This window comes from Pongo pygmaeus, chromosome 15 (genome assembly GCF_028885625.2).
Source record: "Pongo pygmaeus isolate AG05252 chromosome 15, NHGRI_mPonPyg2-v2.0_pri, whole genome shotgun sequence".
Taxonomy (NCBI): domain Eukaryota; kingdom Metazoa; phylum Chordata; class Mammalia; order Primates; family Hominidae; genus Pongo; species Pongo pygmaeus.
Window position 1 is genome coordinate 76416406 of NC_072388.2, and position 25645 is coordinate 76442050.

General features: G+C 53.1%; 1 protein-coding gene across 1 annotated transcript; it reads right to left on the reverse strand.

Moving 5' to 3' along the window:
• Positions 1-693: 693 nt before the first annotated feature.
• Positions 694-24420, reverse strand: ISM2 (isthmin 2). The gene is made up of 6 exons (XM_054448789.2): positions 24229-24420; positions 10584-10826; positions 8606-8951; positions 4857-4997; positions 4524-4607; positions 694-2416 (listed from the first exon to the last, which is right to left on the reverse strand). Exons 1-6 carry the CDS (start codon positions 24367-24369, stop codon positions 1899-1901), a joined length of 1473 nt encoding a protein of 490 aa, XP_054304764.1. The 5' UTR covers positions 24370-24420; the 3' UTR covers positions 694-1898.
• Between the last annotated feature and the right edge of the window lie 1225 nt (positions 24421-25645).

Sequence of the window (25645 nt, forward strand, 5' to 3'; positions counted from 1 at the left end):
TTAGCCTGTGCTAATCTTACTGAATTCCTCAGACAAGAGAAAGGGCGTGAGCATGGCTCCTGTCTGGCGGCCTGAGACACTGCCCTCTCTAACCCTCTCATATTTCTAGTTGCAGGTACAGTATTTTTAGACTATGGTTCAGGACAGACTAATAAACTTACCTCCGAGAGTGACGGTCATTGGAAATGTCTGACTCTCCGAGTGTCTCCAGTGGCGGCTCTGGACACACCTTCCTTTACTGTGCTTCCTGATATATCCCTGTCCTTCCCCACATCAGGAGTGACAGTGGAGTGTCTAGTTGGGGTGCCACCTGAGGCAGAGCACGGATCCACCTCTCATCTTAGAGCTGTAGTTCTTTAACTCTTTGTTGGATCCCCTGACAGCAAATTACTTTCTGGTGGAGTAAATGTGATTTACCTCTCTGACAAAGCTCAGAGTGAATGTGCCCCTGAGGTCCAGCCAGCTCCTCGTCCATCTCCTAGGCAGTGTGAATAAGGAAAACTGATATTTAGAGTCTAACCCCTGCATGCCACAAGCTCTGCCTGCCCAGCTGGTCCAGGAAATGAAAAGGAGCCTGCTGTGGGTTAGGTAAATTACAAGCACACCCATGGGAGTTTGACTTGGACCATAAGCAAGGGTTCCTTACACTCCTCCGCTCTGCTGGGGCCCGAAAGTCTTCATCAGGCAGAATTTGAAAATAAAGTGCTTTATTGCTGAGGAGCCCAGAGAGCTTCAGGGCGCCCATCTGGGGGCTAGGACTGAAGTCCCCTATTTTGGTGGCTCTTGTGAACAGAGACAGTTGAGATTTCAACATTTCAACCCCATAGAAGGCAAGGAACTGTAGCCGGGGGGATGGGTAGGCAGGGAAGAGGCATGAGGTGTGCCGGGAGAGCGATTATGTGCATCTCTTCCCAACTCTGAGTTCAGTGCATTCAGTGATGCTGGGAGCATGACATGGGCCACTGCTGGGAGAATTTACACCACAGAAGCTGCCCAAATGCAACAAATCAGGGCTTTTTTCCCCTCCCAGAGAACTGGTTTACTATAGACGTGTGACACACCGTCCTGAGCTAGTGCTGAACCCACCCAAGCCTGGCTACTGTGACAAGCTGTCACCTCCCCACTCGGGGGGAGTGCCAACTCCCAGCCCTGCACATCCCTACAATCAGCAGAACAGAGAGGGCTGAGCAAAGGAAAGGGACCAGAATTGGGCAAGCCATTCCCTGCGTGGAGTCCACTTCGCCTCAGCTGGGCTGGCTTGCAGCCCAAGACGAAAGTGGTGTCCAACAGAAAGGCAGCTTGGGGCTACAGATAGCTTCCTGTGCAGTGGCTCATGAAAGGGGGTGGGGAAAGAAGGGCATGTGCACCACCCAGAGATAAGGAGGGGTGGTCACCCGGGCTGGATGCCCCCCTGGCAAAGGATGGCTGTGTTCATGAGAAGAGTGGCCCTTCCTCTGCTGGCCGTCAGGGTGGAGTGTGAGTGACTCGTGGCAGATCCCGGGAATCGGGATGTTTCTGGAGCTGCTGGCTAACACCTATGTGCAGAGCCAGGGCAGAAGAGCCCAGCTCCCAAGGAGGAGAAAAATGAGTGGCCAGGGTCCCAGCAGGCAGCAGAGGGAGGTCCCGGCAGACACAGGCACATATGCACATTTCCAGGGCTCCCACGGACACTCACCCTGGGCCCTAGATACCCTTCAACCTTCTCACTAACCCCACTGAGATATCTGCCTCGGGGTCGCCGGCAGAGGGCATGCAGCCTCCGACCAACCTCACTGGGGGAGCCCTTTCCTCACCCTATCTGGGCAGGGGCGGGTGAGGGCCCTACCAGGAAAGTTCTCCCATGCAACAGCAGCAGCCGCCTGCCCTCTCCCTGCAGTGTCTGTTCAGCAGCCCCGTCACTAGTACTCCTTGGCCTCCTGCAACTGTGCCAGGTACTCCTCCTCCAGGGGGTTGTCGGTGCAGGCCCGGCCGTTGTTGGGGGGGAGCACAGCGTGGAGGCGGCTCCAGTCCCCCTTGCACAGGATCCAGGGCGTCGTGTCAAACTTGAAGTGCAGCTTACGTGAGAAGTCGGTGCTGATGAGGTTGGGCATGCCGGCGCCCTTGCCACGGGTCAGCAGCCGGCTGTCCTCGTCATAGCAGCAGTGCTGGGCAGCCAGCGTGCTGCTCTCCCCAGACAGCATGGAACGCAGGCAGAAGCGTGCCGTGGGCTGGTAGATGTCCAGGCGCTCACGAGGGCCGCTGGCGTCCCTCCATCGGAAGCTGCGGCCCTGGTGCTCGTCCTGCAGGCTCACGGGGCTGTCCATGGCCTCCAGTGGGTAGGCACATGGGCAGCTGGGCAGGTCCCGCAGCATCTGGCTCAGGTACTTGATTAGGAAGTCGCTCTTGCAGTTCAGCCACTTCTCACAGCTGTCCACATCTGCAAAGGGCCGCGAAGTGCAGGAGGGAAGCCAGTGAGAGAGCCAGGCCCGTGTGGGGTGGGGACTGATTAAGGGCCAGTGCATGGGGAGAGAAGGCCCAGGCCCCAGCTGGTGCAAAGGCATGGCTTAGTAGGGCCTTGGGGACAGAGAGAGGCTACCCCACACCACCCAGACAACCTGAAGCAAGAAGCTCTTGCTCAGAATAGACACGGGCCAAGGGGCTGGAGCAATGACCCAGAGGTCCTCTGCGGTGCCATATATCATGTGCTGAATGGTGGGAAAGGTTTAGGTGTCACGTGCTGAATGGTGGGAAAGATCCTGAGATCTCGGAAAAGGATCCGGGGCGAGTGGAGACAGGGACAGCAACTTTTCACCAACTGGTAAGAAGGTTTCATTATTTTAGCCACTGGCCCATTCTTGTTCTGAATGCTGCCTTTCTCAGGCAGTCTGGCCTGGGGTGAGTCACTTGGCCACTTTGGGCCTCCTGTGGCCCCCTCTGTCTGTGCTGCTCTCCTCCCCATCTCCACCTCGGGAAATGTGGCCTTTTATTTTTAACTATATTTTTATTTAATTTTAAAATAAATTATATCCCTCAAAACAAAAACCTGAGGCTAAAGTACATCTGTCTGAGGTTCTCTTAAATAGAAGAGCTGGGGGGCCAGGCGCGATGGCTCATGCTTGTAATCTCAGCACTTTTGGAGGCCAAGGCAGGAGGTAGGAGTTCAAGACCAGCCTGGCCAACATGGCAAAGTCCCGTCTCTACAAAAAATACAAAAATTAGCCGGGCATGGTGGTGCATGCCTGAAATCCCAGCTACTCAGGAGGCTGAGACACAAGAATCACTTGAACCCAGGAGGTGGAGGTTGCAGTGAGCTGAGATCGCACCATTGCACTCCAGCCTGGGTGACAGAGCAAGACTCTATCTCACCATTTCACCCGGTCCCCATGGCACAGCACAGCAGAGGCCAGGAGCCTTCATAAACCAGAAAGAGGTGTCCCCCAGACTCACCAGAGCCCTGCAGCAAGCAGGGAAGGGGAAAACACTGCAGTCACCAGGGAACAGCAGAAAGAAGAAAAATGGCCTTGGGCAGCTGGCCACGTGGGAATGCGCAGAACCTTGCTCCCCACTCCCCAGAATCCACCTAAGTCGATGCTGTTAACTGGGTCTTGTTTCTCGTTTTCCCTTCTGTGCCCTCATCCTAATGGGATGAGCTGTCCAGCCCCGGACACTGGGGGACTGACTTTGATAGTTTGAGGCCCTGGACATCTCCAAGGGACTGGAACCTTCCCCACGATCCAGACACTGGGATTTGGGGTTTGACTGGGAGTGAAGGAGGAGCCTGGGAAACAGTAACACAGGACAGGGGAAGAGACACACATTTCCCAGGCCCACCCCTGCACCGGAAAACAAATTGCTCCTTCCTCTTTGCTCCCAAATCTTTAGGGTCTTCTTTGCAGTGCAGTGCTCACATGGGTTATGTATGTCTTTCCTCCATGGGACCTGAGCTCCTTGAGGACAGGGACCAGGCCTCAGACTGCTGACCTCCCCTGCCCCAGCACCGTGGCCAGGCACATGATGCAGGCTCAGTAGGCTCTTGCTGTGCTGAGTGCAACCCTTATCTGCAAGGTGGGTCTCCCTGCCTTCCTTGAAGGGTGCAAGTAAGACCAACAGACACAGACTCAAGAGTGTGCAGATGGAAGCCTGGTCCATGCCCAGCTGCCTGGAGTGACCCATTTCTGACTGCACTGCATCCCCCTCTCCAGACAGAGCCTGCCCAGGAGCCTCCCAAGAGTAACCAAGGAATGGAAGTCAGAACGTCCCCACCCCATCCTGCTGCCAGGGAGGATAGGATATGCCCCACCAGATGATCTCTAAGCTCTGCTGCTCCCATTAAGACCTTCCCAGTAGGAATACCAGGCTAAGAAAGGCCAATGGGCTGGCTCAGAAATGCCAGGGCCCCCTGTTGGGGAAGCAAACCTTCCAGATGGAAGCTGTGCTCTCTGCCTCGTGGATAGAAGCCAGGTTCCTGCTGTGGAATAATACCCCACCCTCCCCTGAGAGCTCGTTCCCCAAACCACCAGGGGCAAGCCTAGCCCCTCACTCACCTTGGTCATGCATGTCCGTAGCATTGCGGGCCAGGAGCTGCCACTCCTCACTGGGGAGGCCCAAGGTGTCCTTGTCCTCAGTGCCTTTGGGAAGAAAGGGGGCCAGGCTGGTGGCTCCACAGGCCACCTCAGTGCCCCTGATGGGGAAACCCCCCCACCTCAATAGGCTCTCAGTGCCCACAGCAGCCAAAATAGGGCTGGGACAAGGCAGGACCACCATGTTTGTGAGCTTCCTGCATCCCATCTCCCAAGCCCACCCACATTCCCAGGGGACCAAGCCTCCAGCCTAAGCCACACCAGCCACTCCTATGCAGGGGTAGGGGCTCATCTCACCAGGACAGGAGGGCAGGTCACAGGTACGGGTCTCGGTGGCACTGCAGCCATAGCCACAGGGCCGAGTCCTCTGCTGCTTGCCAGTGCTGCAGTTCCCACTGCAGGGAGACCAGGGACTCCACTCCTCCTGAGGCTCATAGTCTGGGTTAAGACAGGGAGTTGGGGGTGAGTGCCTATAGCTCACAGGGCAAATCGGTACAAATCAGCACACGGCACCCTTTCCTCAGGTGGATGCAGCCCATGCCAGGGCTTCCAGCCTCATGAATGAAGCTGGGCTGGATTTCAGCTTCCACCTGCTCCCTCAACTGGATTCCCTTCTGCAGTGAATAACCTGTGCAAATATATCAGGTGGCCCTGAAGAGACACTATAACCGCTAGCCACTTGCTCTGTGCCAACACAGCAATAAAGAGGAAATGATACCTGGGGCTGGGAGCTATCTGACCACTATTGGTGTGACCTTGGGCAAGTCGCCCTACATCTCTGAGCTATAGGTTTTTTAATTTGTTTTCTGTGTCAGGGTCTTACCCTGTTGCCCAGGCTGGAGTGCAATGGTGTGATCATGGTTCACTGCAGCCTTGACTTCCTGGGCTCAAGCATTCCTCCCACCTCAGCCTCCCTAGTAACTGGGACTACAGGCACGTGCCACTAAGCCTGGCTAATTTTTTCTTTTTTTGAGACTCTGTCACCCAGGCTGGAGTGCAGTGGCGCAATTTCGGCTCACTGTACCTCCGCCTCCCGGGTTCAAGCGATTCTCCTGCCTCAGCCTCCCATGTAGCTGGAATTACAGACATGCGCCACCACGCCTGGCTAATTTTTTCTTTTTTTTGAGACGGAGTTTTGCTCTGTCGCCCAGGCTGGAGTGCAATGGCATGATCTCGGCTCACTGCAACCTCTGCCTCCTGGGTTCAAGCAATTCTCCTGCCTCAGCCTCCTGAGTAGCTGGGATTACAGGCACCCGCCACCACACCCAGCTAATTTTTGTATTTTTAGTAGAGATGGGGTTTCACCATGTTGGTCAGGCTGGTCTCGAACCCCTGACCTCGTGATCCACCTGCCTTGGCCTCCCAAGGTGCTGGGATTACAGGCTTGAGCCACCGCGTGGCTAATTTTTGTATTTTTAGTAGAGACGGAGTTTCACCATGTTGGCCAGGCTTGTCTCGAACTCCTGACCTCAAGTGATCCGCCTGCCTTGGCCTCCCAAAGTGCTGGGATTACAGGCGTGAGCCACTGCACCCGGCTAAGCCTGGCTAATTTTTAAATTTTTTGTAGAGACGGGTTTCGCCATGTTGCTCAGGCTGGTCTTGAACTCCTGGGCTCAAGCGATCCTCCAGCCTCAGCCTCCCAAAATGCTGGGATTACAGGTGTTATCCCACCTGGCCTGAGCTATAGTTTCTATGTCAATCAAAACCAAAGGTGACAATATTTCTCTTGCACTGGAGATATTTAATAATTTCCCAGGCTGGGCATGGTGGCTCATGCCTATAATCCCAGCACTTCGGGAGGCTGAGGCAGACAGATTGCTTAAACTCAGGAGCTCGAGACCAGCCTGGGAAATATGGCAAAACCCCATCTCTACAAAAAATGTTTAAAAAGCTACTGAGGAGGCTGAGGCAGGAGGATCATCTGAGCCAGGGAGGTTGAGGCAGCAGTGAGCTGTGATCATGCCACTGCACTCCAGCCACAGCCACTGTGTCTCACTCCAGACACAGTGATACCCTGTCTCAAAAAAAAAAAAAAAAAAAAAAAAAAGAATTTCCCTGCTACCCATATTAGGGACCCACTTCTGATCTGAGGGAGCTGAAATACACTGTGGCTGGGCCCAAATCCTCAGGCTGTGCAGGGCCTGAGACCCAGTGCTTTCTGTGAAACCCCCAAAATACTGAGAGCTGGTTCCACACTTCACAGACAGGCCAGCACTGGCGCCAAGAGTTTAAAGAAAATTAATGGGAGAAAAGCTGAAAAACATTAAAATTTTTCCTTTTTTTTTTTTTAGAGACAGGGTCTCGCTCTGTCACCCAGGCTGGAGTGCAGTAATGTAATCACGGCTCACTGCAGCCTTCACCTCCCAGGCTCAAGTGATCCTTCCACTTCAGCCTCCCGAGTAGCTGGGACTACAGGCAGGCGCCGCTATGCCCAACTAATTTTTGTGTTTTTTGTAGAGATAGGGTTTCAACATGTTGCCCAGGCTGGTCGCAAACTCCTGAGCTCAAGCAGTCCACCTGCCTTGGCCTCCCAAAGTGCTGGGATTACAAGGCATGAGCCACCATGACCGGCCGTCATGAAAATTTTCTGTGAGTTTACATTATTTTAGTGAATTGGGACGAGCCTGTCACAACTTAGTCTTAACCACAGGCACCTCTGTCCATTGACAAGACACCAGGGCTCCAAGGGAAATGGCTGCAACTATGCATAAAACATGTCTGCACCCAGAGGAAACCTGAACCACAATATGCAAAAATAAAAATCATCATCATGACCGGGCACGGTGGCTCATGCCTGTAATTCCAGCACTTTGGGAGGCCAAGGCAGGCAGATCACTTGAGGTCAGGAGTTCAAGACCAGCCTGGCCAAGTTGGTGAAACCCCATCTCTACTAAAACTACAAAAATTAGCCAGGCATGGTGGTCCGCACCTGTAATCTCAGCTACTTGGGAGGCTGAGGCACGAGAATCGTCTGAACCTGGGAGGTGGAGGTTGCAGTGAGCCGAGATTGCGCCACTGCACTCCAGCCTGGGCAACAGAGTGAGACTCCACCTCAAAAAAAAAAAAAAAAAAAAAAAAAAAAATCTGTCATCGTGAGAGGCTGGTAGGCTTAAGGTAATATTTTCTGAACAGTTTGTGCTGCTGTTATGTCTTTTTCTAACAAAAATAATAAAAATAGCCAATACTTTCTTTACTCCATGCTGGCACTGTATATGTCTTAACTCACTTAATACTCTCTACAGCCAACTCCATGTAGTAAAGATTATACCATTCCCCATTCTATAGAGGAAGGAACTGAGGCACAGAGAGTTGAAGAATCTTGCCCAAGGTCATTCAGCTGGTAAGCAACACAGCCAGGAGTCAAAGTCACACACACAATCTGAAAATAAGGTCAGTCATGAGTGATGGAATTTATAATTTCTCAATCCTTGGAAACTCACAGATGTAAATAAATATAATAGTAACAAATGTCTTCTGCTTAGGGGATATCAGAGATTTTTGTGGGGGTCAAATGTTGTTTAGAAAAAAAGAAAAAAAAAAAAGGCTGGGCACAGTGGCTCATGCCTGTAATCCCAGCACTTTGGGAAGCCGAGGTGGGAGGACTGCTTGAGCCCAGGAGTTTGAGACCAGCCTGTGCAACATAGGGAGACCTCATCTCTACTAAAAATAAAAAAATTAGCCTGCCCTGGTGGTATGCACCTGTGGTTCCAGCTATTCGGGGGCTAAGGTGGGAGGGCTAAGGTGGGAGGATCGCTTGAGCCCAGGAGTTTGAGGCTGCAGTGAACCATGATCATGCCACTGCACTCCAGCCTGGGTAACAGAGCGAGACCCAATCTCAAATAAAAAAATTAAAAAAAAAAAAAGGAAAAACTCTGCAAGCTATTGGCAATGTTACTTTTGAGTTGATGATGGTGTTTGAACAAGGCCTAAGCTCCTGGCTTCCTCAGATGGTCTTGCCTGGGAAGCCTCCACCCTCTCCCCGACCCCCATTTCCACTCAGTACCTATAGGGGAGCAGCCTGCGGATGCCAAGATGGGGGTGCTCACCGTAGCTGAGAGAATCCTTGAGGACCCAATCCCCGGAGGCCAGCCGGCCCTGGTCCCAGTTGTCTGTAGTTCCCTTGAACCAGAGTGCCTGCTCTTCCTCATCTTCCTCTTTGTCCTCTTGGTCCTCACCCTCGATTTCCTCTGAAGGATAATCCTTGTCTTCCTCCTTTTCCTCCCCGTTCTCCCCTGGGGCCCTGTCTTTTTCCTCTCCTTCGTAGTCTCCCCAGAGGAAGGACCAGAGGGTGGGCAGCCAGCTAAGGGTATCCTGGGGCGGGGGATTGCTGGGCTCAGCCAACAGGTCTATCTCCACCTCGGCCTGGGGGTCCTCCACCACCTTGATGGTCACCTGCAGGAGACAGGCCAGGCCGGCCAGTGAAGGAGGTCTTAGAGCTGCATTCCAAAGAGACGGGGGATGATGGGGTCAGGGTCAGAGGTGAGAGGCCCAACCTTTCCTTCAAACCAGCTGTCTTCTCTTGGCTGACATTTTTGGCTAACCTTCCTGGTCTCTTAGAGCACAAAAATCACAGCTTACGGCCTGGAGGTGCATTAGAATCACCTGGGGACTCCTAATTCGCAGATGCCAGATATGGACTGAACTGGTCTGGGCTGGGGCCAGGTATGGCGGTTCTAACACATGCCACGGTTGACACTCACTAGCTTAAGAGAAGCTGGCTTTGAATCCCGGCTCTGCCAGCATGCATCTACTGGGCCTGGGCAGCTCTGAGCCTCCAATTCCTCATGGTAGGGCTGGAAGCTGAGTGCTCCCGACACAGCAGCCCTCGGAGGAACTCTCTTGCACCACATTAGGGATGGAAAATAAGTAAAATAAAATCATTTATGTGAAACTGAACTTCAGAAACATTATTTTTGGCTATTCAATAAAGTAACATGAGGTTCACTGAACAAAATTTGGAAAAAAACAGCAAACTATGAAGAAGAAAATGAAAATCGCCTATATTCTGGCTGGACTCTGTGGCTCACGCCTGTAATCCCAGCACTTTGGGAGGCCGAGGTGGGCAGATCACGAGGTCAAGAGTTCGAGACCAGCCTGGCCAATATGGTGAAACCCTGGCTCTACTAAAAATACAAAAATTAGCCGGGCATGTTGGTGCACCCAGCTACTTGGGAGCCTGAGGCAGGAAAATTTATTGAACCCAGGCAGCAGAGGTTGCAGTGAGCTGAGATCATGCCATTGCATTCCAGCCTATGCAACAGAGCGAGACTCCATCTCAAAAAAAAAAAAAGAAAGAAAAAAGAATATCACCTATATTCTATCGCTGACAGAAAACCTTCCAGTTTTTTGCGTGTGCGTGTGTGTGTGTGTGTGTGTGTGTGTAGGTAAGTAGAGAAGAGAGACATTTTTAAATAATTTTAGAATTGTGTTTTATACTTTTGTGGTCTTTTTTCCCCTTCTGGGGAAAGTGTTTTGTAAACTGTAGCTGCTACACAAACATGCAGAATTATTATCATGAAGGACTCACGCCAGGCAGTGGAGCCTGAAACTAGAATTCTGCCAGCCGCTCTAATTTCCTCTCCTATAAAGCCCTTCAGGTGGCTGTCCCCCATGCCACCAGCCCACTCCATTCTATACTGTACCCCTTCTTTAGGGGATCAGACCTGCAGGTCTTTTCCAGGAGGCCTCCTTAGATTCCTGGAATCCCTTGTAGCCTACAAAGCATTTCCCACTTACTGGTGCTCACATAGCCCTGCTGGGTTGGTGCTGTTTGTCTCTTGCCATGGTCTAGAGAACAAAGGCTCAAAGAGTCAAAAGACTTGCCCAAGGCCCACAGCTAGAAAGTAGAGGGGCAGGTCCTCTGCCCCCTACACCACAGGGAGAGCATGGGGAGCCTGCCCTCTGACCCCACACAGCAGCCCCACCCTCCACGGAGTCCAGGATGTAGGGTATCCTGAGCCCACCTTGTCAGCCCCGCTCCTCTCCGGGTGTCTGCAGGGCTGCTGGCCCTTCTGTAGCTCTCACCTGGATATCAGGGTTAGGGGTACTCAAGGTTGCGTGGACCAATCCCGGCAGCTTCTGCAGCTCCAGCAGCAAGGGAGTAACCTCCTGGGTCGTGGGAAGCGTGGCATTCCCTGGGGTCAGGGCTGCTGGCTCAGTGACAGTCCAACGTCCATATTGGTGTGGCTCTGCCTGCAGGTGGGTTCTGGGGAGCAGTGGTGCCTCCTCCTCTTCCCTCAGAGGCCTAGGATCTGGGGAGGCTGAAGCCTGGGGAAGAGAGAGGGAAGGTGAGGTAACAGGTCAGGGCTTACCCCATGGGGACCCGGAAAAGGCTGGCCAGGCAGATCCAGGAGCCCTGGGGTCTGACCGGGTCATAAACTCACCCTGTGACTTACACCTCTCTGGAGTGTGTATCTGTAGTGTAAAATCTCCACACCACCTGCTTTAAGGCCCTCAACGGGTAAGTGAGGGTGTAGCTGGTCAGACAGTGGACTGTGTCCACAAAGCGTTTTCACAGAGGATGCCAGTGTAAGGCATGAAAAGGAGGGTCATTTCACAGATGAAGAAACCAAAGCCCAAGAAGGGGAGAGAGTTGTTTCAGAGAGTGGTGTCCTTTGCAGACAATGTGCCTGCCACTCCCCATGGCCCTCACAGGTCAGAGCAGAAAGGCCCCCAGGGATGCACCTGGTTCTACCAGGGAGTGGGCAGCAGGCCTTGGCCTTTCCCCTCAGCCTGCTCCTGTCCACTAGGCCCCACCCAGGCCATCCAGATGAGGGCTGTGTTCCTCCGCCTGCCTGCCTGGGGCCTGGCTCCTTTTTCTATTCCAGGCTGCTGGTATGGCTGACTCAGCCAGTTCATCCCTTCCAACAGCCACTGGCCATGGTGTCCTCACCGGGACAGTCCTTGCTTCAGATCAGATGGTAAGTGAAAAGCAGATCCATGTCATCTCTGACTCCTGTTCAGCGTTCATCTGCCCAGACAGTGGGGCACTAGGGGCTCAGTGGCTGCCACCTGCCTCCAGGCTATAGCCACTGCCCAGGTCTCTATGCCAGGGCAAAAGGAGCACCTCCCAGAGCTGCCTTATGAGTCTCCGGGACCTGCCACCTGTGGACCCTGCTTCACTCAGGCCACACCCTTGCCACCCCTCCCATCTCATACCTGGGCAGTATGGTATGGCTGACAAACACTGGTTCTGAGAGCCAGATAAGCTTGGGTTCAAATCCCATCTCTGCCTCTTACTAACTTCTTCAACTTGACAATATCCTCATCTGCAGATTGAGGATAATCATTCTTCCCTGCAAGGACTGTGAGAATTTTATTATCAAACATTTCCACAGCATTTACTGCGCACCAGGCACTATTCTAAACACTTCGTCACTCATTTCATCCTCCCCGTCTTACATCCTCATTGTCATGCCTGTCTTACAATGGAAACTAAGGCACAGAGAGGGCAAGTAACCTGCCTGAGGTTGCACAGACATTTAGCGACAAAGCCAGGATTTAAACCAGGCAGTCTGGGCCTAGAGCCCATTCTCTTAACCTGCATGCTATAAAGTGATAGTATTGCATCCCCTTCAAAAATCAGGGGCTTAATCAGCCTAGTTTCTCACTCTCACTTTTTTTTCTTGAAAGTTTGGAAACAGATTCAGAATCTTCTGTCTCTCCCTCTTTGACCTCCCCTTCTGTGGTGTCCAAACACCTGGCTCCAGGGCTCCTGCACTGAACTCCTGGTCCCCGGGCAGCCGTGGGCCCAACTCGGCCCCAGCCTGGAGTCTCTTGCTGAGTCAAAGCCCTCTAGTCTAGACAGCAGGGTGGATGAGTGGAAGGTGGAAGGGTGAGTAATGGAACAACTCAGCCCCTTCACTGACCAATGAGGGAGGCCTGGAGCATCCCCAAGTGCTGGCTTCCTGGCAGCTCCCACCCACAATTCCACCAAAGCCCTGACTGTGCCTGTGACTTTGCTCAGCATCTCCACTGTCTGCAGTCTCTGGGGCATAGAGACAGGCAGTCTCGGAGCAGCAGGTGTTCAGAGTTGTGCAGCCTTTTGGCTGATTGGGACACCTTAGCCTGGTGGCGGCTGGACCTGCCTGGGCAGGTGGTACAGTGGTTATGCAGTGGTTCTTATCTGGGGACATGTGGCACTGCCTGGAGAAATTTGTGGTTGTCACAGCTAGAGGGGGTTTCTACTAGCATCTAGTAGGCACAGGCCAGGAATGCTGCCACATAGCCTGCAGTGCACAAGGCCACCCCACAAGAATCATCCAACCCACATGTGAATAGTGCTGTAGTTAAAAAAGCATGCTCTAGGCCAGGCACGGTGGCTCACGCCTGTAATCCTAGCACTTTGGGAGGCTGAGGCGGGTGGATCACTTGAGGTCGGGAGTTTGAGACCAGCCTGGCCAACATGATGAAATCCTGTCCCTACTAAAAATACAAAAAAAATTAGCTGGGCATGGTGGCAGGTGCCTGTAGTCCCAGCTACTCGGGAGGCTGAGGCAGGAGAATAGCTTGAACTGAGGCAGCGGAAGTTGCAGTGAGCCGAGATCGCACCATTGCACTCCAGCCTGGGCAACAGAGTGAGAATCCGTCTCAAAAAAAATAAATAAATAAAAAGAAAAGAAAAGAAAAGCAAGCATGCTGTAGATTGGGCTGCCTGGTCTGAGTTCTGCTGGCAGCCTGGCTTCTAACCTGTGGGGCCCTAGCAGGAGAGAAGCCTCTGTGAGTTTCTTCATCTGCAAAATGGGAATGACGACAGGACTAAGCCTAGCCCAGGCCCTGCTACCCAGTAGGTGCTCAAAATGTTCATTTCCAGCCCTCTCTACCCACTCCTCTCTCTGGTGCCCAGTCAGACCATAGGGTGGGCAAAGGCCAGAGAGGTCCTGGCCAAGTGTCACAACCACACTTGCCACCTTTCCTCTCTGGAGCTGCTCTTGGGAGTCTCCCTCTCTGTGCGTCAGCCCTTGGGGAACTCCTGGGAGTGGAAAGAGATGTGGGGAACGTCTCATCTTAGTTTGGGTTCTCTCGAAGCCCACCCCGAGACAAGGGTTCCAGTGCAGGTGGTTCCACTGGAAGGTGGCCCCAGGAGATGCCAGAAGAGGGTAGGGGAGTGAGACAGGGAAGGGGAGGCGGCAGTCAAGGATGCAGTCAAGCAGCAACCGTGATGGGCACCTGCAGCCAATCCCCCTGGGCTCCTCTGATACCCCTCGAGCAGGGACGGAGCTGGGGATTTATCTGCCAACTCCACCAGTCCTGGTTAAAGGCTCTGGACCTAGAAGGGAGGATTTGCTCTCCAGGCACTTCAAGTGAGCCACGTACAGCTCCCAGCAGGGCTGAGGGGATCAGGGCTGGGCACCCAGAGACCCAGCCCATAGCCAATCTCTGGGCACATCTTACACACCAGGCCTTCCTAGGCAATTTCCGTACCATCTGTCACTTTTTCCAACTCAAAGGTAAGTTCTGTGCAGACAGGAATTGTGTCTGCTTTGTTCACTGTGGGATACTGTGCTGAGCACAGTGCCTGATACATTAGAGGAGCTCGATAAATCACTGACATGTAAACAAATGAACACCAGCAACCCTGAGGGGCGAGTGTGATCACCTTTATGTTAAAGATGAGGCTATGGAGGCTCAGGGAGGGTAGGGGACTTACGTAAGGTCTTAAAGGTTACAATAAGAGAACTAGGAATCAGCTCAGCCCGGCCTGATCTCAACACCTGCACACTGGTGCACACTATGCATGCATGGACAGACACTGGTGACAGTAACCCCTTGTAGGCCACCACCTTCTGCCTTCACAGAGCAGTTCCACTTTCATCATCTCAGCTGAATGTGGTGGAAATGAGTTCAGGCTGGAGTCCACATGACCGGGGTTCAATCCCAACACATACACCTACTAGCTGCATGACCTCCAGCAGGTTATTTAATCTGCCTTAGTTCCTTCCTCTGTAATTTAGAGAAACACCAGCACCCGTCTCATAGGGTTGTTGAATTAGAATAGTACCTTGTAGGTGGTAAGCATGCAATGAACATTACCCAGAGGTGGCGATAGATGGTACTCAGACGGCAGACAGAGGAGCCATCAGGGGTACCCCCCTCGCCAGGCAATGTGCCAGTTCTTTACACCTCATTCAGGTCCCCCGAACACTGCTGCAAAATCACTCGGCAGGTGTATTCTCATGGCATTCTGAGGGGAATTCTGAGACTCCAGGTTGTTGAAGAACTCCAGTCCTATCTCACAAGACCACCTCTCTCCATCTTCTAAGCTTACATGTGGAGTTGCATGCATGTACAAACACACAAGGCCATTCTTTTGGGGGGTGGTGTCACTGCCCAAATAGAGATACACCCTGAGGTATACCTTCACCAGTTCTCTCTCTCTCTCACTCCTATGCTTACCTTCCCAGGCTTGGCCAGGCAGCCCCTGACCCACGTGTTTCCAGTTAACACAACAGAGTCCCAATCCCCATAGACCCTTACTGCATTGCACGAGCCCGCCTGCTAACCTGTTTCAGCCCCTTCACAGTTCCCTGTTCTCCTTTCTCCTTTGTGCCTCAGGGGTCAGAAACTTGTCCTGGATAATTAAATTCAGTCACCAAGTACAGGTCCCGCAGCCCTAGCTGCTGAAGCCCAGGCCCAACCACACAGAGCCAGGCTGCACACTAAGTCATGCTGGCGGGAGGTGCTGGAGACCCAGCACACAACAGCAATTGCCTCTTTAGCCAGGCCTGAGACCCTGCATACAACAGCAATTGACTCTTTAGTCAGGCCTGTTTAGCCAACAGGCAGAGGAATAGGGCTGGATTTCATTCTCCCTCAACTACCTTCCTGATTGGTAAGTACTATTCTTTTTTTTAAGACTGGGTCTTGCTATGTTGCCCAGACTGGCCTCGATACTCCTGGGCTCAAACAATCCTCCCACCTCAGCCTCCTGAGTAGCTGGGATTAGGTATGTACTATTCTAAGCCAACCCACCCTGGCACCCAGCGGAGGCTGCAAAGCTCCTCACTGTAATAAGAGTAGTGCTGACCAAGCATACTACTCCCCGCACAGGGCCGGCTTCATGGTGTGCAACCTGTGTCTTTGCACCGAGCCCCATATTTAGTTTAACGCCCTGCTCTTTGTTGCCCTTTGGAAATACCTAAGAAGCCCCACATTTTTTTTTTTTTTTTTTTTTTTTTTTTGTGATGGAGTCTCGCTCTGTCGCCCAGGCTGGAGTGCAGTGGCGCGATCTCGGCTCACTGCAAGCTCCGCCTCCCGGGTTCACGCCATTCTCCTGCCTCAGCCTCCCCAGTAGCTGGGACTGCAGGCACCCGCCACCACGCCTGGCTAATTTTTTGTATTTTTAGTAGAGACGGGGTTTCACCATGTTAGCCAAGATGGTCTCGATCTCCTGACTTCATGATCCGCCCGCCTCGGCCTCCCAAAGTGCTGGGATTACAGGCGTGAGCCACCGCGCCTGGCCAAGAAGCCCCACGTTTTCATTCTGCACTGAGTCCCACAAAAAATGTGGCCAGTTGGCTTTCCCAGGTAAAGGCAATAAAAAAAGAAAGAAAAAGAACAGTAAACCAAAAAAACGTAGCCAGTCTTGCCGATCACCCTATATGTACAGACTCACTGGATTCTCACAACAACACTTTAGGTAGGTATGAGCATCATCTTCACTTCATAGACAATGCAGCCAAGGATCAGAAAGGTAAAGTAACTTGCCTGGAGTCACACAGCTAGGGGCTGGCAGGATGGGATTTGATGTCAGTGGTCTGGCTGGAGTCTGTGCTCTTAAGCCTTGTGTTTTGCTAACTCCAGGCAGTGGCTGAACCTTCTGGTTTGCCGCCTGCTGCTCTGCGGTGCTGAATGTGCTGGATGAACAAAACACTACACAGGATGTTCGACTCTCTGCGTCTATCCTTCCCTTTGATCCTCATAACAACCTGAGACTGAGATCAGACAGGCTGGAGACTTGCCTGGGGCCTCTGAGCAGCCAAGCTTCCAGGCCCCATTCCCGTTCTTCCCTCTCTCCCTCCCTGGCGTTTCCAACCCTTTAGAGACAGAATGGTCTGGAGGGATAAGGAAGGCCATAGCTGAGGTCCAGGGAGGTGGCCAGCTGCAGGAGAAGGCTAGCAGGTGAGGCCACAGACTTGGCACCACACAGACCTAGGTTCTAGTTCTCCCCTGGCACTTACTCACTGATTGGGCTAGAAAGACTCCACAACCAAATAAAATCAGCCTTTAGGAAATACATCCTTCTCATTGCCACCCACCTGGCAGTGAGACCTTGCAAACCTCCGGCAATCCAGCCCCTGCTTCCCGGCAACTGGCTGGACAATGGACCGGGACTGAAGTGCTAGGCGGGCACCCCCACCATGTGCATGACACTGCCTCAGGTTTCTCAGGGACACCAGGCTCCTTCCTCTGCCCTTTGTTCTGTCTCAGCCCATGCCCTCAACAAGCACTTCTTTCTTGACCATTTAACCCCTGCTGCAGCAGCACAAACCACCCCCATCCCGCCCCAGGTGGGACAGTCTTTGCAGACTGGAAGAGCAGTCCTCTCTCAGGTCTCCTCTATTTATTTATTTTTAAATAGAGATAGGGTCTCACTTTGCAGCTCAGGCTGGAGTGCAGTGGCATGACCTCGGCTCACTGCAACCTCTGCCTCCCGGGCTCAAGCGATTCTCCTGCCTTAGCCTCCCAAGTAGCTGGGATTACAGGTGGCTACCACCATGCCCAGCTAATTTTTTTGGTATTTTTAGTAGAGACAGGGTTTCACTATGTTGGCTAGACTGGTCTCCAACTCCCAACCTCAGGTGATCCACCCGCCCTGGCTTCCCAAAGTGCTGGGATTAGAGGCATGGGCCACTGCGCCTGGTCTTTTTTTTTTTTTTTTTTTGAGATGGAGTCTCACTCTGTCACCCAGGCTGGGGTGCAATGGCACAATCTCAGCTCACTGCAACCTCACCTCCTGGGTTTAAGCGATTCTCATGCCTCAGCCTCCCGAGTAGCTGGCCTTACAGGCCTCTGCCACTAAGCCCTGCTAATTTTTGTATTTTTAGTAGAGACGGGGTTTCACCATGTTGGCCAGGCTGGTCTCGAACTCCTGACCTCAGGGGATCCGCCTGCCTCAGCCTCCCAAAGTGCTAGGATTACAGGCGTGAGCCACCACACCCAGCCTCTCTTGCCTAATTCTAACCCCCTCAACCCCTTTGTGGCACCAATTCCCCAGTTCTTCTTTCTCCCATGCCAAGGTCTTCCCTTGCCTGCCAGGGAGGTGGTGGGTGCCAGGTTTAGGCGCCCAGGGGCTCTGGAATTAAGCAAAACTGAGTGGGGATCCTGGCTCACCACATACTAACCTTGGGTTAGTTATTGGGCCTGCTGTCAGTTTTCTCATCCCTAAAATGATAACAAGACAAGGAACACACATGGTGGCTGTTTGAGTGGTGTTCTCATCCTAACTAGAACAGAAAATACCCAAGACAGAGCTGGGTCACTCTTTGCCTGTCCAGCACTCAACAAACTGGCCCCAGCCTTTTTTTTTTTTTTTTTTCCAAGACAGGGTCTTGCTCTGTTGCCCAGGATGGAGTACAGTGGTGCGTTCACAGCTCAGTGCAGTCTCAAACTCCTAGTGATCCTCCCACCCACCCTCCAAGTAGCTAGCACTATAGGCATGCACCACCCATGCCTGGCTTGGCCCAGCCTCTTTTATTTAATTTATTTATTTATTTGAAGACAGGGTCGGCCAGACACGGTGGCTCGCGCCTGTAATCCCAGAACTTTGGGAGGCTGAAGCGGACAGATCATCTGAGGTTGGGAGTTTGAGACAAGCCAGACCAATATGGCTGTTAAAAATACAAAATTAGCTGGGCATGGTGGCACGTGCCTGTAATCCCAGCTACTCAGGAAGGCTGAGGCAGGAGAATCGCTTGAACCTGGGAGGCAGAGGTTGCAGTGAGCCAAGATTGTGCCATTGCTCTCCAGCCTGGGCAACAAGAGCGAAACTTCATCTCAAAAAAAGAAAAAAAAAAGAAGACAGGGTCTCGCTCTGTCACCCAGGCTGGAGTGCAGTGGTGCAATCAATCACAGCTCACTGTAGCCTTAAACTCCTGGGTTTAAGCAATCCTCCCACTTCAGCCCCCAGTAGCTGGGATTACAGCTGCATGCCATCACGCTTGGCTAATTTTTGTATTTTTAGTAGAGACAGGGTTTCTCCATGTTGCCCAGGCTGATCTTGAACTCCTGAGCTCAAGTGATCCACCTGCCTTGGCTTCCCAAAGTGCTGGGATTACAGGTATAAGCCACCATGCCTGACCCCCAGCCTCTTTTTATGACGATGTCACCATCCACGTGTCTGGTGCTTTTTCACCCAGCACTGCATCTGACAGAATGGGTTCTTATTTTACTGTGGGAGTAAACTGAGGCTCAGCAACAGGCCTGCCCAGAGAAGCGGGGGCCACATTTTGTTCAGAAGGCTAATTATTTATTTATATTTTTGTTTTTTGAGAGGGAGTCTTGCTCTGTCGCCCAGGCTGGAGTGCAGTTGCACGATCTCAACACACTGCAACCTCTGCCTCCCCGGTTCAAGCAATTCTCCTGCCTCAGCCTTCCAACTAGCTGGGATTATAGGCGCCCACCACCACGCCCAGCTAATTTTTGTATTTTTAGTAGAGATGGGGTTTCTCTATGTTGGCCAGGCTGGTCTCGAACTCCTGACCTCAAGTGATCCACCCGCCTCGGCCTCCCAAAGTGCTGGGATTATAGGTGTGAGCCACCGCGGCCAGCCTAATGATTCTTTTTTTTTTTTTTTTGAGACGGAGTCTCACTCTGTCGCTCAGGCTGGAATGCAGTGGCGCGATCTTGGCTCACTGCAAGTTCCATCTCCCGAGTTCACGCCATTCTCCTGCCTCAGCCTCCCAAGTAGCTGGGAGTACAGGTGCTCGCCACCACGCCCAGCTAATTTTTTTTTTTTTGTATTTTTTGTATTTTTAGTAGAGACGGGGTTTCACCTTGTTAGCCAGGATGGTCTTGATCTCCTGACCTTGTTATCCACCCGCCTCGGCCTCCCAAAGTGCTGGGATTACAGGCGTGAGCCACCGTGCCCGGCCCTATGATTCTTTTCAAGACCTCAGATGAGCAGACTGGAACATGACATGCAAAGATGTACCATAAGGTCTCCAGCGTAGCTCCTTCTAATGACAGACCAGGCTCCTGGCTAGGCTTAACTTTTCTGTGCCTCCATTTTTCATCTGGAAAATGGAGATCATGCCCATGTCAAAGTGGTGTAACAATGAAATATTCTCATGTTAAGTAATTCATATGGACTCTGTAAGGCCCAGAGAATGCTCACTTCCCTTTCAGCAACCTTTACTTTTAGATCCAGGGGTTTGATGTTCTTTAGCTTCTTCATTAAGGTCTTTGGGCTGGTCAGTTATTTCTTTTTTATTTTTCAATTTTTTTTAATTTTTTAGACAGAGACTCACTCTGTCTCCCAGGCTGGAGTGCAGTGGCACAATCTCAGTTCACTATGACCTCTGCCTCCTGGGTTCAAGCAATTCTCCTGCCTCAGCCTCCTGATTAGCTGGGACTACAGGTGCCCACAATCATGCCCGGCTAATTTTTGTATTTTTAGTAGAGATAGGGTTTCACCAGGTTGGCCAGGCTGGTCTTGAACTCCTGACCTCAAGTGATCCACCCTCCTCAGCCTCCCAAAGTGCTGAGATTACAGGTGTGAGCCACTGCACCCAGCTTGGTCAGTTATTTGTGACACACCACCCAAGTCCCTAGAATAGCAATCTGCATTCTCTCAATATGACTCCTTAAACTAACACCTTTGCCATAGACAGCTTTAACACAAATCATGCAGACTCATGGAACCATGTCAGAGCTGGACAGGACCATAAAGATGACTTAGGCTCTCTTAGCTCTCTTTTTTCATTTTATTTATTTATTTTTGAGACAAGGTCTCGCTGTGTCACCCAGGCTGGAGTGCAGTGGCGCGATCTCAGCTCACTGCAACTTCCGCCTCCTGGGCTCAGGAGATCCTCCTACCTCAGCCTCCTGAGTAGCTGAGACTACGGGGGTGCCCCATCACGCTCAGCTAATTTTTGTATTTTTGAGGGGTAGAGATGGGTTTTCGCCATGTTGCTCAGGCTTGTCTTGAACTCCTGGGCTCAAGCAATTCTCCCAGCTTGGCCTCCCAAAGTGCTGGGATTACAGGTGTGAGCCACCATGCAGGCCCCTCTTTTTAAATGTGAGGAAATCAGCCAAGGTGAGTCACACATGCATTAATGACCCACTGGGACAAGAACTCCAAGCCCTAGACTCCAAGCAAGCTCTGCTTTTTCATTGTGGCACTAATTTGTTTTCACATGTTTTTGATGACTCTGCCAGGCTTTGTACCAGAGCTGAGGATATGATTTTGGCTCTGAAATAACTCATCGTCTAGGGTGTTCTTGTTAGGGGAAGATTTGGCAAACATGCTAAAAATAATTACAATACAAAGCAGTAAGTACTAAAATAGAAAGTATTCATGCCAAGTGAGCAGAAACAATGCCAATTTAGTTAATTTTATTATCACTGTCATCTCTATGTAGGAGGAGGGACTGGCAAGAGGCCTCATCTGTCTACAACAGTCATTCTCCACTACGGGCAGTGGGGATAGGGTGTCCCACAGGAAGCATGTGGAGTGTCTGGTCCTTGTGAGGAGGCGAGTGCTACAGGCACCTAGTAGAGGCCAGGAATGCTGCTAAACGTCCTATAAAGCATAAGACAACAGCCCCTACCACAAAGAATTATATGGCCCAAAATGACAAGGGTGCTGAGGCTGAGAAGAGCCAGTCTAAAGGATGCATTCTCAATAGGGGCAATAACTAGATCTTGTGAGAGACCAAAAAGTCTTAAGATATTACAATGGTTAGTGGCATTCCAAAGGGCCATAATACATAGACAGTGTATCTATGGTATTAAAATGTCATGGGGAGGTCGGGCGTGGTGGCTAACACCTGTAAGCCCAGCACTTTGGGAGGCCAAGGCAGACGGATCACTTGAGGTCAGGAGTTTGAGACCAGCCTGGTCAACACGATGAAACCCCATCTCTACTAAAAAAATACAAAAATTAGCTGGGCGTGGTGGCAGGCATCTGTAATCCCAGCTACTCGGGAGGCTGAGGCAGGAGAATCGCTTGAACTTGGGAGGTGGAGGATGCAGTGAGCCGAGATTGAGCAAGACTCCATGTCAAAATAATAATAATAATAATAATTCGGCCGGGCATGGTGGCTCAAGCCTGTAATCCCAGCACTTTGGGAGGCTGAGGCAGGCAGGTCACCTGAGGTCGGGAGTTCAAGACCAGCCTGACCAACATGCAGAAACCCCATCTCTACTAAAAACACAAAATTAGCTGGGCATGGTGGTGCATGCCTGTAATCCCAGCTACTCGGGAGGCAGAGGCAGGAGAATCGCTTGAACCTGGGAGGCGGAGGTTATGGTGAGCCGAGATCACGCCATTGCACTCCAGTCTGGGCAACAAGAGCAAAACTCCGTCTCGGAAAAAAAAAAAAAAAAAAAAAGCCGGGCGTGGTGGCTCACACCTGTAATCCCAGCACTTAGGGAGGCCTAGGCAGGCGGATCATAAGGTCAGGAGTTCGAGACCAGCCAGTTCGAGAACAGCCTGGCCAACATGGTGAAACCCCGTCTTGACTAAAAATACAAAAATTAGCCGGGCGTGGTGGCATAAGCCTGTGATCCCAGCTACTGGGGAGGCTAAGGCAGGAGAATTGCTTGAACCCGAGAGGCGGAGGTTGCAGTGAGCCAAGAATGCGCCACTGCATTCCAGCCTGGGTGACAGAGTGAGACTCCATCTCAGAAAAAAAAAAAAAAAAAAAAAAAATCACAGGGAGTGGGGACAGGAAAAAAACCTAAAAGACTCCTTAAGGGGGCAGAAAAAAAGGTAGCAAAACTGGTCTACAGACACATCCTCAAGTGCAGCCAGTCTCCCCCTTCCTTCCCATGGCCTTTGGAGGGTTTCAGCAGCCTGGACAAGTTCTGGCTCTCACTCACTCACTCACAATCTCCCACACCCTGCATGCCTATACGGACCCTCAGTGTCGTCATCTCAAAAATGGGAAGAATGGCCGGGTGCGGTGGCTCACACCTGTAATCCCAGCACTTTGGAAGGCCGAGGCAGGTGGATCACGAGGTCAGGAGCTCAAGACCAGCCTGGCCAAGATGGTGAAACCCCGTCTCTACTAAAAATACAAAAATTAGCCAGGCGCAGTGGCAGGCGCCTGTTATCCCAGCTACTCAGGAGGCTGAGGCAGGAGAATAGCTTGAACCCGGGTGGCAGAAGTTGCAGTGAGCCAAGATCGTGCCACCGCACTCCAGCCTGGGTGACAGAGTTAGGATCTGTCTCAAAAAAAAGAAGAAGAAGAATGGCTGGGCACCATGGCTCACGCCTGTAATACCAGCACTATGGGAGGCTGAGGCAGGAGGATTGCTTGAGGTCAGAAGTTCAAGACCAGCCTGGGACACATAGTGAGACCCCCCATCTCTACAAAATAAAAAATAAAAAAAATTAGCCAGGTGTGGTGGTGCATGCCTGCGGTCCCAGGTACCCAGGAGGCTGAGGCTGGAGGATCGATTGAGTCCAGGAGGTTGAGGCTACAGTGAGCTATTATCACACCACCACACTCCAGCCTGGGTGACAGAGAGAGACCCTGTCCCAAAAATAAAATAAAATAAAATAAAAGAGAGGGAGAAAGAAAAGGAAGGAAGGAAAGAAGGAGGGAAGGAGGGAGGGAGGGAAGGAAGGAAGGAAGGAAGGAAGGAAGGAAGGAAGGAAGGAAGGAAGGAAGGAGGGAAGGAAGGAAGGAAGGAAAAATGGCAAGATGGGAAGAGTTATTCGGGCCTTCTACAGCTTAGTACAGGGAAGGATCCAGGACCCAAGACCTAAGACCACCTGTCACATAGGACTGCTCCTGCATACCCTAATACAAGTCTGGCTGTCTTTGTCCCCATGGAATGAACGTCCGCTGCATTCTAGGGGGCAATAAGCTGGACTGTAGACCCCTCAGTGACTGGAAGACACAGGGTTTGACAGACCATGGCTTCTCTCCATGGTCAACACTACTCTTCCATCTCATTCCTGTTTTATACCCCAACGCCCACCCACAGGCCACGAGGACAGAGCCAGTCTCAGGCTGGCCACCCCTGCCAGCGGCTGGAGAGCCCCACTGTGCCTCCGCTTGTCTCATGGAAGGGGCTCACCTGACCGTTTGAACCTCAGCGCCCCGGCCCGCCACTCCGCAAAGCGCCAGATTCCTCGCACCGGCGGGACTCCTCTCCGAGCCAGCGCGCACCTGGAAAGGGGGCTGCAGGCGACGTTCGCTCAGGGGGAGGAAGCCTGGCCACCGCGGAGTGTCGGCCACCTCACTCGGCACAGTAGTCAAACTTGTCACCCGGCTGGTCCGCGGCAGCCCGGCTCGCAGCCACGCGCGAGGAGTGGGAGCCCCGAAGTCCGGTACACCTGGGCAACGCCCGATGTCCGGGAGCTTCCGGCCGGCCCCGGCCCCTCTCTCTCCCTCGGGGGGTCACTGCCTGTGTGTGTCCCGGTCCCGCTCCCCGCACGGCTAGAGCCGGCGGGCTGGGGAGGAGGGACGGCGCGCAGCCCGGTGCCGCCGACACTCACCTCCACGAGCCTCGTGAGGCTCCCGGGCCGTGGTCCGCGGAGCCGCGGCTTCTTCACGGGGAGCCCTCGCGCCGCGGCCAGCAGCGTCGCCAGCAGCAGCACGCAGAGGAGGAGCCCGGCTCGGTCGCGGAGCGCACGCATCGTCTCGGTTCCGAGGCTGCTCTGCCTGCGCCTCTGCCCGCGGCCTCGAACCCAGTCGCGCCCCGCCTCGCCTCCTCCGGGGGCGGGACCCGGGGATCCTGAGGGGCGCGCTGGGCACGGGGGCGCGCGGGGCGGGGGCGCGCAGCCCGCACAGCCTCTCTGGCCCCGGCTCCCCGCGTGGGCGCCCGCACAGCTCTAGGGTCCGCGCACCTGGACGTCCCCCCGCCCTCCTTGGAGGGGCCCCTCGAGGCTCCCCGACCCGTCTTGGCCCTGCAGGCGGCTCTCTTTGATCTGGCCGCCTCCCCGCCCTCAGTCCCCCGCCGCTGTCGCAGTCGCAGCCCTCAGCGAATTCCTGTTTGCAGGAAGCTGCGGCCAGGCGCGCTCCGGCCCTGCGCTGCGACTCCTGCGGGGCCCTGAGGGTCCGACGCCGCCTCTGCCCTCCCCGACCGCGCTCCAACTGCGACCTGGACCGGCGGTGCCGCGCGGGCGAGAGAGGCGCAGCCCGACGGGAGAGTGGCGCGAAGTCTTCGGATGCCGGGCAGATGTTTGGTTATGCCTCGAGGAAGGTTTGCTGGGGAGGAAGCCTAGAAGTAACTCCCCCAGGGCTCTTCCCAGTCTACTGCCGGAGGTGGAGACCAGAGCAGAGGCACAAGCCAGCACCTGCCACTCTGCGCCCAGTGTCCTCGGAATGTTCTCAGAGCACTTTTAAAAACCAGAGAGCCGGCCGGTGGCTCACGCCTGTAACCCCAGCACTTTGGGAGGCCGAGGCAGGAAGATCACTTGAGGTCAGGAGTTGAGACCAGCCTGGCCAACAAGGTGAAACCCCGTCTCTACTAAAAATACAAAAATTAGCCGGGCGTGGCGGCGCGCACCCGTAGTCCCAGCGGGTGGGAGCCCCGAGCTCTGGCGCACCTGGCCCACACACATGTGGGAGAATCACTTGAACCTGGGAGGCAGAGGCTGCAGTGAGCTGAGATTGCACCATTGCACTCTAACCTAGGCGACAGAGTGAGACCCTGTCTCAGAAAACAAAACAGGAGAAAGTTGAGACTCAGATGTGTGGATAAAGTCCCAGAAGGACAGCCGGGAGTCTGGGGGTCACCTAGTTGTATCCTGGGTGAAACAGTGAAACTGCCCACTTCATCCAGTGGGACCCTTGGTGCAGGGATCCTCAAGTAGGCCACGAGGGTCACCAAGATGGCCTGCCTCTGAGCAACCGACACAAAACCTTAGCTTGTGGCAAAGATCAGGAACTCTGAGAGGCAGTGCCAATCTG